The sequence below is a fragment of the Hemitrygon akajei genome, chromosome 11, assembly GCF_048418815.1.
Source record: "Hemitrygon akajei chromosome 11, sHemAka1.3, whole genome shotgun sequence".
Classification (NCBI taxonomy): Eukaryota; Metazoa; Chordata; class Chondrichthyes; order Myliobatiformes; family Dasyatidae; genus Hemitrygon; species Hemitrygon akajei.
The window spans coordinates 142282187-142298739 of NC_133134.1; the positions used below are offsets into that span (position 1 = coordinate 142282187).

Below are 16553 nucleotides of genomic sequence, written 5' to 3' on the forward strand. Positions count from 1 at the left end.
TGAAGTTCGAATAAAATTATCTTTAATTGCAGTTTACCAACTCCGTGTCGTTATTTTAGCGCTGCGTGTAGCACACCGCTACAATATATTTATTCTTTTTCCTTTCCAAGAACAATCTGCAGTTGCACAGTGCTTTTAATATTTAAAAAAACTTCAAAGAATTGAAGATGAAAAAAACTGCAGATGATAACAATTTGAAATGAAAATATAAAATGCTGGAATAGCTCAGCTAGTCAGGCACTGTCCATGGAAAGAGAATTAATGTTTCAGGTTGAAGTCATCAGCTGCTTATGGGGGGATATTGACCAGGAACAGCTAAATCTGTTTTTCTTTCCATAAATTTGCCTAACCCACTGAGTTTCTCCAGTACTTTTAAATTTATTTCAGAGAACTTAATGGATTTACAAGACTGTTGTCAGGACTGGGTAAAATTAGCTATGCAAAAAAATTAGAAAAACTAGAATTCTTTAGAGCAGAGGAGGCCAAGGGGTGATTTAATTGAAGTATATAAAGTTATGAACGGACTAGATAAAATATATGAAGAGGGCAAACTTCCCTTAGCAGAGTGGACAAAAAAAATGAGCAGAGATTTGAAATAATTGGTAAAAGGAATAGAGGGTTGTTAAGGAAATATTTTTCCACAATGAGGTAGATATTTTGGAATTCACAGCATGAAAGGGTGTTACATTCTCAGAAGCAATGCTCCTTGGATGTAGATGTATGCTTGAAGAGCTACATTCTCCTGGGTTATCAACAAAATATCAGAAGGCGGCATTGGGCTGGGTAGCTGTTTTCGAACAGTATGAATGTGATGGAGAAATGGCCGCCATGTGTGACATCAGTTTTCTTCAATCCTTTTCCTATAAAATGATGATATTTTCATAGCCATGGTGAGAGGTGAATTTTAAAATGGTCCTCAAGGAGGCTTAGGAAATGGAATACAGGCAGAGGCAGAGAATAGGCAGCTCAGGGTTCTGAATATTAGAGGAAATAACAGACTGAAGAAAGAAAGAAGACATGAAACTATTTATGCATAGAGCCAGTATGGGTAAACATGGATTGGCTTGGTGGGTGAGTGGATGTAGCATGATAGGATAGTTTCAGATGTGCTGAAAATTAGATGCAAAATAGAAAGAGTGCTGGAAAATACATTTAAATAAACAAGTTGGAAAACAAAGTTTCAACAATGAGAATTGCAGATTTACTGATATGACAGTTGAAGACAGTGATAGGGAGGTGAAAATAACTGGTATTTGAGATGCAGAGGATGTTTGACAAGTAGTTAGAAAATAATTACTTATAAATGTCAGGTATGTGCAAGGTAACCTCCTGCTCACCAATGACACTATTAAGAGGAAGCATGTAAATGTGGAAGGGACCAATGACAGATGGATTTAAGATATTTCAACTGTATGGATTTGGGGATGATGTGGATGTTTTTGTGAAGATGCAGAAGCTAAATGAGGAAATAAATGTAGTTGAGGAAGATTGCGGAAGAGAAACATTTGAGGACAATGATCTAGACCAGGGGTTCTCAACTTTCTTTTTATGCCAGGGATCAAAACCATTAACCAAGGGGTCTGTGGACCCCGGGTAGGGAACTCCTGAGCTAGACTAATATGTCAAACACTGTGGATGAATTAAGGAGGAAAAGTAAACTGTAGAGAGATGGTGTTATTAGTGATTTTGATCAAGATCTGAATCAGGGAATTACTGGGCAATTGACCTGCAAAGTGACAACAGAGTGTTTTAGGGTTTTAATTGTGGTGATACTGAAAGCCACTTTGGAATTTCTGTCCATGCATTATTTAACATGACAAACCTGAACTTCCTTTTGGTGGTCATAACTCTCCAATAACAATGTTATTTTGCAATTGAGGAAACTTTTCAAAACATTTTGTTCTAAAATATTCTGAAATGGAATACATGTTAGAACATAGAAAAGGACAGCACAGTACAGGCCCTTCAGTCCACGATTCCCTTTTATATAACCCATAACCTTCCATTTTTATTTCATCTATTTGCTTATCTAACAGTTTCTTAAATGTCCCTAATGTATCAGCTCCACCACTACTCCCAGCAGTGCATTTCAAGCACTTACTATCTGCGTTAAATCCTACCTCTGACTTCTCCCCTAAACTTTCCTCCACTCACCCTAAAAGGATTTCATCTGGTATTGGGCATGACCACCCTGGGTATAAGGTGCTGGCTGTCCACTCTGTGTAGTGGGGAAGAGACAGTAGCTCACCTTTTTGCGGGCTGTGAGTTTGTGATGAGGCTCTGCAGAAAAATGAAAGGGCCTGTGCTGTGCTTCATCCTGAGCAACTGTGTGACAGAGGCCTCTCTGATCTACAAGCTGTTCCCAGGGGCACCCACAGAAACAAACATCAAGTGCTGCTGGCAGATCATTAACCTCGCGATAGATGCTCTTTGGTCTGCCTGAAATTTGTTGGTCTACCAGCACATCGAAACGTCTGTAGAGGAAAGCTGCTGATTTGCACATTCCAGGCTGCAGTAGTACCTGCAGAGGGAGGTGCTGGGTGAGGGAAGGAAGCCCTTCAATTAGTATACCACCCCATTGCAATTAATATGTGTGAATGAAATAGAACAGTAGGGGAAGCATTGACCATGTATGTAAAGACTGGTGTACTTTTGCCATTTTTATTATGAATGAAGTGTATTTTGTTAAAAAAATCCCTCTATCAAGTCCTCCTTTGCTTCAAAGAGAAAAGCCTTAGCTCGCCCAACCTTTCCTCATAAGATATTTTCTCTGATCTTGGCAGAATACTGGTAAATTGCCTCTGCCCTTTCACTGAAGCTTCCACGTGCTTCCTTTTATGAGGCAATCAGAATTGAACACAATACTCAAAACCTTTTGCCAGATGTTTGCAAATATTGAGAGCCCATTTTGTCCATGAGATCCACCTCCCACACCCGTGATTATATTTCTACTCAGTTCACTCTCCCACCTAATCATGAAGATTTTCTCTTCTTCCTGCACACTCTTTTCCTTCTAGTCAAATCATTCCCTCTGTAATCCCTCTCCCTGACCACCCTCTGCTCTTTAGAACTATTGCTCCCACTCCAAACGCCCTTCTCTTTGCAAATTCCTTTAATGCGCTGTCATCTTTCAAATACTGTACATGCACACGTTCCTGCAGCCTTATTTTTGAAACTCAAATCAGGTTCCTTCCTCTGGTGCAGTACCAGTCTACTCTTGCTAAAGCTATAGATGAAATTTTATTTCTCAGTGACACTGACGAAATAAAGATTCTTATTATTCTAGATTAGCCTGCAGGCTTTGACACAGCTGCTCATACCTTCTCTAATCCCATTTCTCCAGCATCCAAATGGGTGGGACTCATATTTTTCCAATTTTATTTCTGCAGTCACAGGTACAAGGCTTTTCTTCCCATTCCTGTGCTGTTACCTCTCAAGTACATCCTCAGGAATCTCCGGCAATAGAAGGACAAGAGTGGGAGGAGAAACCATTACTCAGTTCCATCCTCCCCCTGGATGGCATTATCCATAGCTACACCAACTAGCACAACCACCTTTCTTGACTGATGCTCTAGCACTTAACTTATTCTGAGATCTAGCCTTGGAAGAGCAGGATTAAACGCTGGCAAGTGTCTTCTGTCTCGAGTCACTATCAGATGCTGAACAATATCATTTGCAGTGGACACACCTGACTTGCTTATATGACCAAGACTGCTTCCTTCCATAATATTGCCCCGGTTCAGTTCACCTGCTGAAACCCCTTCATCCATGCCTCTGTAAGCTCTGAATATGGCTAGTTTAAAGGCTGCCTAGTGGGCCTCTCATTTTACACCTTTCATAGATCTGAGCTCTGTTACTCCTATAATTTCACTTAACTCCTACTTTGTTGCCAACCACCTTGATTTAAAATCCCCGTTCTTGTACCTGTGTCTTTGTCCAAACACTATCTTTACTGCTTAGAACCCTGCAAGATCTCCTTGCTCCTCCAATTCTGGTTTCTTGGACATCCCAAGTTTAATTGTCACGCCAATAATAATCAACTGTTCAAGTCTTAAGAAACGGCAATCATTCTCCGATTTTCTTTGCCTCCTATTCATCATCCTCATCCACAATATCCCAAAAACCCTATATCTTTGATGAGCTGTTTCTAAATATGTCCAAAATTGTTCTTGTATATTGGTATTGAATTTTACTTGATAGCACTCCAGTGAAGACCAAATGGACCTTTGCTAATTGCTATACAGATACAAGTTGTATTTGTTCTTAGGAACACAATTTATTTGAAAGATAGAAAAGGAGAGCATGCTAACAAAGGTTACAGGTTTCTTACCTCATATGTGGATACTAACTTTGAGTCTCAATTAACTTCAATGCATCTGACAAGCAACTTCTCAAAATGTTTTTTTAAACACTGCTTTGTCAAATCTATTTTTGTTCGTGCCACTAGGTGGAAGCAAGAACACCGCAGGGCAGTGTTTTAGTACATGTGCCAATTGGCTTCCATCCACAAAGCTGATACTTTGTTCAAAATCACATGTTTCTTGAATCTGGGAATTGTAGCTTGACACAATGTTTTAATTTAAAACATGTCAAGCCAATATTTATTCTATAGTGTAATCAAGTAAAACTAGAACATTCCTTCAAGTTATTCTATTAAAATTATAAATACTTCTTAGTAGTGTGGCACTGTCAGCACTGAAGCTGTACATAAAGGAAAACCTTATTCACAAAAACGCATCAGCCACCGCTTCATACAGCTGCAGAGATGAGAACAGTTCACAGCTCAGAAAGGGATAGATTGTGCTTTCTAATAGTTCTTTAAATAAATCATAATGTTTTGCCCAATGTGAGGAATTATGCATATAATCATTAACTGTAGTCAGAACCAAAAGCGTGAGTAGAATTTAACATAGAACATTAATGCGTAGGACAGACCTTTTGGCCCACAATGTTGTGCCAACCTTTTAATTACTCTAAGATCAATCTAACCCTTCCCTTCTACATAACCCTCCATTTTTTTTATTATCCATAAACATTTTGTACATTGAGGAGCATAAAACAATACTGGCCATTATTTTGTATTTCTCAAAGCCAGAATGACTTTTAAATGGAAATTATACTTTCAGTCAGGTTCATATATCTAAGTCAGCAAGGCCAAGGAACTGATTATTGACTTCTAGAGGAGGAAACGCGAGGTCCATGAGCTAGTCCTCATTGGAGGATCAGAGGACTTTAAATTCCTCGGTGTTATTATTTCGGAGGAGTGACCTGGGCTCAGCACATAAGTGCAATTATAGAGAAAGCATGGCAGTGCCTCTACTTCCTTAGGAGTTTGCAAAGATTCAAAAGACATCTAAAACTTTGACAAACTTCTTTAGATGTGTAGTGGAGAGTATATTAACTGGTTGCAACACAGCCCAGTACAGAAACACCAATGCCCTAGAAAACCCTATAAAAGGTAGCAGATACAGCCCAGTCCATCATGGGCAAAGCCCTCCCTACCACTGAGCACATCTGTACGGAACGTCATTGCAAGAAACCAGCATCCACCATCAGGGGCCCCCACCACCCAGGACATGCTCTCTTCTCTCTGCTGCCATCGGGAAGAAGGCACAGGAGCCTCAGGACTCACACCACCAGGTTCAGGAATAGTTATTACCCCTCAACAATCAAGCTCTTGAACCGAAGGGGATAACTTCAGTCAACTTCACTTGATCAATCATTGAAACATTCCCACAACCTATGAACTTACTTTCAAGGACTCTCCATCTCATGTTCTCGATATTTATGATGTATTTACTTATTATTATTATTTCTTTCTTTTTGTATTTGCACAGCTTTTGTCTTTTGCACACTGGTCGAACTCCTAAGTTGGTGAGGCCTTCTTAATAATTCAGTTATAGTTATTATTCTACTATATATTTACTGAGTATGATGGCAAGAAAATGCATCACAGGGTTGTATATGGTTACATACTGTATATGTACTTTGATAATAAATTTACTTTGAATTTTGATATCCTGTATTATTGTTCTAAACACAGAAAAATGAGTTATGCTTCTGCGTTTCAGATACTTAAATAAACTAAAGCTATTACAATAAGCTCAGTGATATAACATGCAATATTTCACTATAATATGATTTTATGTGACATATCATAAATATAAATTCAGTTTGGAATTCCCAGTAAGCATCAAACTTCCTTGATTTCTGTTTGATTTCTAATATTCCAGAAGGACACCATCAGTAGGTATGCAGACACCTGAGATATGTTGTGTCAAGATCTTGGAGGATCTAACCTGGTCTCAACATATCAATACAGCTATAAAGAAGGCAAGACAGCTGCTATATTTCATTAGGAGTTTGAAGAGATTTGGTTTGTCAACTAAGACACTTGAAAACTTCTATAGATGTACCGTGGAGAGCATTCTGACAGGTTGCATCACTGTCTGGTGTGGAGGGGCTACTGCACAAACCGTAAGAAGCTGCAGAATGTTGTAAAATTAGTCAGCTCCAACTTGGGTACTAGCCTCCGTAGTACCCAAGACATCTTCAAGGAGCAGTGCCTCACTGTCCATTATTAAGGACCCCCATCACCCATGGTATGCCCTCTTTTCATTGGTACTGTCAGGAAGGAGGTACAGAAACCTGAAGGCACACAATCAGCGATTCAGAAGCAGCTTCTTCCCCTCTGCCATCCAATTCCTAACTGGACCTTGAAGCCATGAACACTACCTCACATTTTGTTTAATATATATTATTTCTGTTTTTGCACTATTTTTAATCTATTCAATATACATACTTACTGTAATTGGTTTACTTATTTTATTTATTTATTTATTCTTTCTATGTTATCATGTATTGCATTGTACTGCTGCTGTTAAGTTAACGAATTTCACAACACATGCTGGCGATATTAAACCTGATTCTGATTCTGGTTTCTATTCCCCAGAAATCAGTACATTATTCACCAGTAGATGCATTAAATTGGATCACATTGCACTGCTTTTTTCATTGATTTTACCCAAAACAAATCACAATAGTGACCAACAGACCAAATCGTACCAACCACAAAATTGGGTGAGAACTTCTGACAACCTACGTTAGCTTGTCCAATGGCTGCCCAAAGTTTGGTCCATACATAATGATGCAAATTATTTTAAATTTGTGCTCCTACCTTTACTGGCATAAACTGGAGCACCTAGCTCTAGAAAATGACATTTGTTGAACAAATAATGGACAACGTAAGCATAATAGATTGTGGCTTTCCAACAAACTGAAATTAAAATGTCACATTGCTGATATTTGGATGCTTCACACAGCAGACTCAGATAACAAATAATAGAGAACACCTCCAACAGTCCGTTTTGTGCTCAGATTACGGAGTAAAAGTTCAATGGGCATACTTCTCCATTCCGGTAAGATTTAGATCAGGCAGCACATATACAAATGTGATACACTGTATGATCTGGCAATGACACACAGGAGCCAGCGCAAGAGGCAAAGCAGTTAAGAGATCCAGGGCTGAGGGCCTGCAGAGAGCACCAGAGCAAGAGTAGCGGGACAAGGGTGGTGGTTTCTTTGGGAATTTTCCAGTACAATGTCTTCTCACCAAGTTAAGAAATGATATGATGCCCAGATGGGTAATTCAGGATTTGCTTATTAAGAGGCTCACTTCTCAAGCAGTCCGCATGTTCAGAAGATTACCTTGAAAACAAGCAACCACCCTCCATACTTCATTTGAACTGAGACTGAGAGATGATGAAGGAATATGGTGGAACAATACTGAAGGTGAAGTAGCAATGGAAGAATTGAACGGAGGAATGAACTACCTGAATGGGTCAATGATCACATATTCCTGTGGTTTATCTCTGACATGGGGAACACAGTCCTCCATACTGAAACAGCACCATTTAATGAGCTTCTTCCACACTGGAACCATAAGATAGTGAACAAACTTCTAGCATTACAAAATACAAAATGAGTCCTGAAAGATTTTTCTCTAAACACACTATCCCCTATAAATCTGACTATTAAAATATGTAAAAGGCAAACACAAGGAAATCTGCAGATGCTGGAAATCCAAGCAACACACACAAAATGCTGGTGGAACGCAGCAGGCCAGGCAGCATCTATAGGGAGAAGCGCTGTCGACGTTTCAGGCCGAGACCCTTCGTCAGGACTAACTGAAAGGAAAGATAGTAAGAGATTTGAAAGTAGGAGGGGGAGGGGAAAATGCAAAATGATAGGAGAAGACCGGAGGGGGTGGGATGAAGCAGAGAGCTAGAAAGGTGATTGGCAAAAGGGATACAGAGCTGGAGAAGGGAAAGGTCATGGGATGGGAGGCCTAGGGAGAAAGAAAGGGGGAAGGGAGCACCAGAGGGAGATGGAGAACAGGCAGAGTGATGGGCAGAGAGAGAGAGAGAAAAAGGAGGGGGGAAAAAAACTAAATATATCAGGGATGGGGTAAGAAGGGGAAGAGGGGCATTAATGAAAGTTAGAGAAGTCAATGTTCATGCCATCAGGTTGGAGGCTACCCAGCTGGTATATAGGGTGTTGTTCCTCCAACCTGAGTGTGGCTTCATCTTGACAGTAGAGGAGGCCATGGATAGACATATCAGAATGGGAATGGGACGTGGAATTAAAATGTGTGGCCACTGGGAGATCCTGCTTGCTCTGGCAGACAGAGCGTAGGTGTTCAGCGAAACGGTCTCCCAGTCTGCATCAGGTCTCACCAATATATAAAAGGCCACACCACACCAGCCAGAAAATACGTTTTCACTTGCCTCTGAACTAATATGTCCTCTATAATGGTAAGCATTTTATCACCCATTTCTCCAGTGGCTGTTCTCATCGTCTACATGGGAGAAAAATCAAACAAATTTTCCATTGCAACAGGTGAGTTGCTTTAACTTCCTTTCTGTGACCCTTTAAAAGCCAGCTGAGACTGACATCATCCTGGCCTTATGACCTAGCCTCTGCATGAAATGGTGAGCTGGTTACCTTAGTTGGATCTTGGAAACTGAATACTGCTTAAAACATTGCTCTGAGGGTACTTTTTCTCTAAACAAATAAACTTAATAACTGCAGGTCAATCAAGTCAAATGGGCCTTTAACTAAAGATAGTTCATATTTACTGAAGCTTACCTTCACAGCAGTCCTGCCACATCCGCAGGTCGATTTGAGGAATTTCCCTGCAGTTGACAAAGCCCTGAGGATAATTTGCCACTCTGAAGACATCAGGTTGAACTTGCTGGATGTTGTCGCCGTTGTCACAAATGACTCGTGCAAGCGAAGCTTGCTTTATCTGAGTCAACTGGGCTGGGGTGAAGACTCCTGGGTTTTCATACCAGAATCTGAGCAAATAAAAATCATCTCAGCAATTCTCAAAAAAGATTTTGTACATTGTGAGTGTACCTTGTCTTTGACCCCAGTGGAAAGTTCACAAGAAGTTTAAAAAATTGCTCACCAAGATCCCAACCTGTTAACTATTCTACTGGGAGTTTCGGCAATGGTACCGACTTAACAATTAAAAGCAACTAACAGAGTTTTGCCTAGATGTCTAAAATGTTGGTAAAATTGCTTTACCATAATATTAAAGAAACTCATTAAGAGATCATTTTAAGTTGTCACAATCATTAAGTGATTAACAGCCCAAATAAAGTTTACTGATGCAAGCTTTCATTTGAAAGCTTTCAGAGACATCTTGGACATTCTTTTCCTCAGAACCTGAATACTTTGATCTTCCATAACTTAGATTCAAGCTGTCTTAAAAGTACACTCAATGATAATGTAAAACTACGAAAGAATGGGTTTATTAACAAATCCAGTTTACCAGCTGGAGAACAGTTCAAAATACTTCAGGCTGTGCAAGTAGTGCTATCTTAAATGCAGGACTTTCTTTTTTAGTTATGCTAACCATTGCAATGCTGAATCAGACAGACAAAGACTACCTCATTCTGTCTTTGGACTATTAAAGAGACTACAGTTTGCTTCAACATTCCTGAGCCAAACATCGCATGTCCATCCAGAAAGCATTTGAGCATGCAGGCTCTCAGTTAGCACAAAGTCTGGTGTAGATATGTTTTCTATTTCCATCCTAACAAGGTTCAGCAAAAACATACAGTCAAACAAAAGGATGCATGATTCAACGTGGGGCAGGGGGATACTAATTGGTGGTGGTAGTGCGGAATTGTAAGGGTAAAATTTACTAGCAGGAGATGTAGGTATGGTGTTGAAACTAAATCCTTTTTAAAGCCCTGATCTCGTCTTCTGCAGTAACATGTAAAAAACAGATGAAGAGATAAGGCCAGGATGAGTTTATGTGAACCAAATAGATTTTGTTATTTGTGTTCTCTGTTTGATTACTGCCATTTTTTTAGAATGGAACACAATGCAAGATTCTGAAAGGCTATTTATAAAATCACACCCTACGAGAAGTTTTCATGATTCGTTTGAAGTTTAAGAGGTCAAGATCGCTCTGTAAAATGTGTTCAGCCCAAGATGGTTTTACAGCATTTTTGAAACATAACAATGTGCCTCCATCAGCCAGTTCCTTCAAACTGCAAATTGCATCAATATACTTTACAGACAATTCATCTTTTATCCCTGCAACATCCTATGAAAACTGAATGAAGTATTCCACTAACATAAAATAAACTAGATGTAAGAAGAAGCATACCTTACTGGGATTGACAAGCTGAACAGTGGTCTACAAAAACTTTTCCAATTATTAATTGATATGATTTTATGGTCTCAGAGGCAGCAAAATACATCATCCTGCTGGAGCTGACAGTGCCGTCTAGAGGAGGTCTATGAGAAGAAGCTTACCAGATGCGAGCGACTGTCAGAGGCAGTGCATGCCCCCGCTGAAGTGGGTTGCCAGGGCTTTACTTGACAGTCTCCTCATAGAGCCCTCGATGCATTGGGCATCGCTGGTACAAGGAGGCAGAGAGCCATCAGCAATTTCACTGAGGCAGCAGAGAAAGGCCGTGGATGAAGAGAGCAAGTCCATGGGGATCTGCAGCGCATGCTCTCTGAATACAAGTCGTGTTTTGATCGACCACGGCTGGGTCACCTGGGGGAGGTTATCTGGTGTTGAAAGATCTGAAACACCTGATGACCCCAGGATACATCACTGATGATGTGTTCAGAGCATCGTGAATGTAGTCTTCAAATTGTATATAAAAAACATCTGGAAGCGGTTTATGGACACTTCAATATAAATTACACACTTTTTCAGTTGATCCCATGACAGACATGTTGCATATTTACCTGTCTCCCTCTCTTAGTCTACGAAACTGAGTACTAAGCAGGCAGAGTAGTGTTGGTCCCACCCTTGTCCCGGGTATCAGATCTTCCACCATCAGAGCGGGCCATAGGTCTATGTTTCGTGGGGTGCCATACAGCCTGTAACATTAAGATTACAGCATTAACATTAATTACTGGGTAACATGACTTATGTTAATCAGCCAGCTTGAGATTTTCAGCATCCAGTCTCAAAGACAACATTTGAAAGATATTGGGCTTGGAAGTGTGACAAAATGCAGGCATTCCATGCTGAACTGTGATTCTGGCTAGCAATCACTAAAGTAACATACATTATAAATTATTTTAGCATGAGAAATTATAAAATGTCACATCAGATATATAGTAACATTGATCATTTTAAACAGGGTCTTAGAACAAAACTAGATTAAGAGTGGCTAAATCAATAATTCTACATCTTCTACGATGAACAAAAGGGTTTATCAAACTAAGATGGCAGCATCCGGTGCCCTGGAGAGAGAGGTGAGCATCACATAGAGCGCATGAAATCGGCTCTTGCCTCCGATCTGGGCTGGCGCTTAAATTGTCTAAATAGCGATTCGCACCTCGCAGTAGGACCCAGCTGCAGCAAAAGGCTCCAGACCTAGACCATGCCACCCAACAACTTACTTCAGGCCCAGATTCTGTTGCTCAGCCTGAAGCCACTCTCAAGATCTCAGCTCGGCATCCAGAGGGATCAAACCTCTCAGCTGGGCCAGTTGAGTGAGCATCGGAACTTCTCTGTCTGGGCCCTGACTTTTGGTGCCCGGAGCAATCAATATTAAGTGATGTTTTTAATTGGATTTCTTGTCTTTTTGACTACCAGAAGCTGTCACACAAGTTTGGTGGTGCCAACTTAATCAGAAATCATTTCTGACCGAAATCAGCAATTTATCCTAATTGAATCAATGAACGTCCAATTTGCATATTAAACAACATTATGCAAATTAAACAAATAAGTCAATATAGAGCTAGACATATTATTTACATTTTTGAAGTACTTCCTAATGACCACATGTTGCAAACAATTTCAATAGTGTGAATACAGTCTGTATAAGCTTTGATAAATGATCTATAAACAGAACGTTTCCTATCTAAAACATACAATGACAAATGTGGACAGATACCTATTTACGTGTAAAAGGGGAGGTGATCCTTAAAAAGAATCAGAGTGCCTTTCAAATAAAGATTTTTATTTCCTGATTATGACTTTATCTGTAAACAGTCTGACAACCATTGCCTATCAATAGTGTCCTGCTTATTCTGCCTATAACTCCCTTGAAATAATCTCAACATAATTAAAACACAGCATGAGGATTATCAGGAAAGCAACACTGTCAAGGAGTCGTTGCACGAGTCAAACTAAGAGGAGATTGGGAAAACCATCAATTTCATTTGTAGGCCCATTCTGAAACCAAGTAACTTGGAACAAACATAAATGTTGATCGAAGGGACCAGGTGAATACAACATGCTTTGGCAAATGCCATTTTGTTTTTAGGCAGATTCCTCAGTCTAAGATGGTATGTGTTCAAGCTGTTAAGTTCCCATGCCTAGTCAACATTGACCAGTCGATAAAAGATTGAATATAATTTACTCCAGGGTGGGAGATTTTTCCCAAGGATACAGTGACAATAATCAAAATGGGAAAGAGAAGGATATTTTGCATGGGTCAATAATGCTAGTGTAGATGGAGTATTCCAATTTATACTTCATCCTGTGCAGTAATGTTACACAGTGCTCTTGGAGTGACAAGTGGAAAAGTTGGAGTAATTTTATTTTTCATACTCAGTACAATAGGAGCACATGTTCTATTACAAAAGTTGTATGGTATTTTGTCCACTTACCTTTCTAGCTTTTTTCGAATCTCTGGGTTCTTGATCTCATTTTTTAAATCCTCAAAATCGTGTGCTGACGTGAGGTTACAGAAAACTCTATAGTCGTTGTAGGGAGGTATTCCATGATCACGTCCACGCTGGATATTCATGGCTGCCAAATCCAGGGAGACAGCATGCACCATGGAAAACAACTTCTCTGTGAGTTCCAAATTCAAAAGTTCAGTTGGAACCCTCATTTTTCCAGCCACAGCAAACAGCCCACGAAGAAGTGGATCTATGCCACCCTCTTGGATAAGTCTGAATGGCGAGAAGAAAGCCTTGTGCAGTGGAAGGTGTCCTTCAGGAATTGGCTGGAAGGATTCATTTAAGCGATAGAGAATCGGATTGACAAGAGTGTGACCAAAGCGAAAAGCTGCTGTTGCAAAAGCATTGACAATTCCAGCATTGATATTTGGATTGTAGCCCTTGTAGTCCCCTAGCATTTTCATTCCAACGTCTCCCAAGATTTTGGTTAGCCAGTGTTCATATGTGATGTGCTGCATTTGTGCAGCAACTATTTTGCGTGCTTCATGATAAATGGTATCACCATCCCAATGTGGATTGAGCTTCAGAAGCTCTTCTGCAATGCGGTTGTGTTCCCGGAACCACAAGGTGTGCACTGCAGTCAAAGCAATATGCTCATTGGATCTATGATCGCCAGCAAGGAAGCATGGAATAGGGCTCTCATTCGTATCCCTCATACACTCTGTTGGCGGGCCTGTGGCAAAAGGCAACAAATGCTTGCCAGATTTTGGGACAACCTGACCAGTCTTTAACAAACCACGTTGAATGGTTAGATCCCTTAACTCTTGTGACTCATGTTCTGTACTTCCATAAACATTTGAGGCATCGATATAGGATGTCAAGTGATTGATCTGCTCCCTTGGGTAAACTGAGTTCATAAGCAGGGAAGTCATCCCACTGCCACACACGGGACTAGAACGCACAAAGAACATGCACCGGCCATTCTTCACACGAGGATCATCATCTGGGATTAAAACTGGAAAGCACGGAGGATCATTGGTGCAGAATTTGTTGCATGGCTCCCCGTCGGAAAACCGAGACATGCTAAGCGCTGCCACTGTCAGGTCCAGGTCATGGTCTAGAAACTGGCCCCACTGCATTAGCAAGTGCGTATATTGGTCATCAGGAGAGATTGCTTCGGTGCCAATCATTGTGGTGGAAACCAGGCGAGGTAGTGGAAGAGGGTGCCTGCTCTCATCTGGGTTCACACTGGAGCCTCTGGGAAGGTTAAACCCGTTTTCATATACAGGCTTGAGAAGTCTTTCAAAAGCAGTAAGTGATGCTCCCCACATCGGGTGCTGCAGGTTATTGCAGGTGCCATCATGTGTTCTGTACTTCAGGTGAAAGCAAATATTCATGCAGTCAGGGGACCGTCTGTGAGTTATACAGCCTGAGATATTGGCAATCATGTTAAGGTATCGTGGAGAGACCAGATCATTATAACGGTAACCTGAAGATGAAATGTTAAAACATCAGAAACAACAATGTAAAAAATCACAGATACTGGAATCAAATAAAAAATGTTGGAGATAATCCGCAGATCAGGCACCATTGGCAGAGTGAGGAAATTTAACATCTAACTTTTCATTAGAACGGAGAAAGTGAGAAAGCAGTGTATTTGAAGTTGTAGGAAAGTGGGAAGGATACAATAAAAGGAATGTCTGTGATAAGGTTATCCAGGTGATACACTTCCTGATTTGCCTAGTTAACAGATCGATAAGGCCGAGGAAAGAGAGAAAAAAGCCCACTGCACAAAGCTGCTACTGGGAATTAGAAACAAAAGCGAAGGCTGAAAATTATGCGTCAGCCAGACCTGTGGGGAGAAAACATCTGAGATAATGTTTCATGTCCATGTCTCAGAACTATTTCTGAAAGAACAAGAAAACGTTGGTTTTCTGAAATGATCAAATTTGGTTCTAAGTCCCAAGGTCTATAACATGCCTCATCTTCCGTTTAAGGTATTTTTTAACCAGTGTGTGTCTCCTGGGCAACTTTGGTCTCAACCCTATTACAGATATTCCTCTGCTCTCTCCAGCCCACCTTCTCTCTGCAACTTAAACATGCTTCTTTTCTCACATTCTACTTCTGATGAAGGATCACTCACCTGAGATTTTAACTTGGTTCTTTTTACCACTGATTTTTTAAAAAATTATTCTTTTACTAAATGGGTTCTATAATACACAAATGATTCTTTAGCTTGAGGTAATACTTTCGGTTGGAGTTGAGAAAGAGTTAAGTTGTAGATTTCTTTTTCTTTTCTAAGAGACTTTATTAATTTTGAAGAACTTAACTAATATGGAAGCAAGAAAACAAAGAAGGATTTGCTACACAGAACTGTGAGATATTAGGAAAGAGATCTAGGAGTCTCAGTTAACACAGTTTGGAGGCAGCCAAAATGATACAGGGATAATAACTTATTCCATGCAGATGCAAAAACATCTGTATCATTGTATTAGTTAAATGTAATTGGTGTAGATCCAGCCTCCAACACCAAGGCAGGATATACTGGATTTAGAAAGGTACAGTGGCATGGGACAGCCTAAAAGAACTAGGAAGTTAGTCTCACAGGATCTCCCAGTGGCCACACATTTTAATTCCACGTCCCATTCCCATTCTGATATGTCTATCCATGGCCTCCTCTACTGTCAAGATGAAGCCACACTCAGGTTGGAGGAACAACGCCTTATATACCAGCTGGGTAGCCTCCAACCTGATGGCATGAACATTGACTTCTCTAACTTCCGTTAATGCCCCTCCTCCCCTTCTTACCCCATCCCTGATGTATTTAGTCTTCCCCCCTCCTTTTTTCTCTCTCTCTCTGCCTATCACTCTGCCTGTTCTCCATCTCCCTCTGGTGCTCCCCTCCCCCTTTCTTTCTCCCTAGGCCTCCCGTCCCATGATCCTTTCCCTTCTCCAGCTCTGTATCCCTTTTGCCAATCACCTTTCCAGCTCTCAGCTTCACCCCACCCCCTCCGTTCTTCTCCTATCATTTCGCACTTTCCCCTCCCCCTCCTGCATTCAAATCTCTTACTATCTTTCCTTTCAGTTAGTCCTGACGAAGGGTCTCAGCCCAAAACGTCGACAGTGCTTCTCCCTATAGATGCTGCCTGGCCTGCTGTGTTCCACCAGCATTTTGTGTGTGTTGTTTGAATTTCCAGCATCTGCAGATTTCCTCGTGTTTGAAGTTAGTCTCAGTATTTTAATAGAATCTAGAGCTTTCAATGCTAAAAAAAGCTCTAGTGAAGCTGATATAGGCACACTGGTCTCTGTTACAGTTGGCATGAGAACACATATTAAAATTATGCAAACATATCAAGACATTCTGTAATTCAAAGGGTAATGAAATT

General features: G+C 40.5%; 1 protein-coding gene across 1 annotated transcript in view; it reads right to left on the bottom strand.

Moving 5' to 3' along the window:
* Positions 1-16553, bottom strand: part of LOC140736087 (peroxidasin homolog) — a 232962-nt gene that overhangs the window by 20452 nt on the left and 195957 nt on the right. The window contains exons 17-19 of the mRNA XM_073061837.1: positions 13153-14656; positions 11275-11409; positions 9148-9356 (exon numbers count right to left, since the gene is read on the bottom strand). Coding sequence (XP_072917938.1) covers positions 9148-9356; positions 11275-11409; positions 13153-14656 — 1848 coding nt within the window. The remainder of the gene's footprint in view (positions 1-9147; positions 9357-11274; positions 11410-13152; positions 14657-16553) is intronic.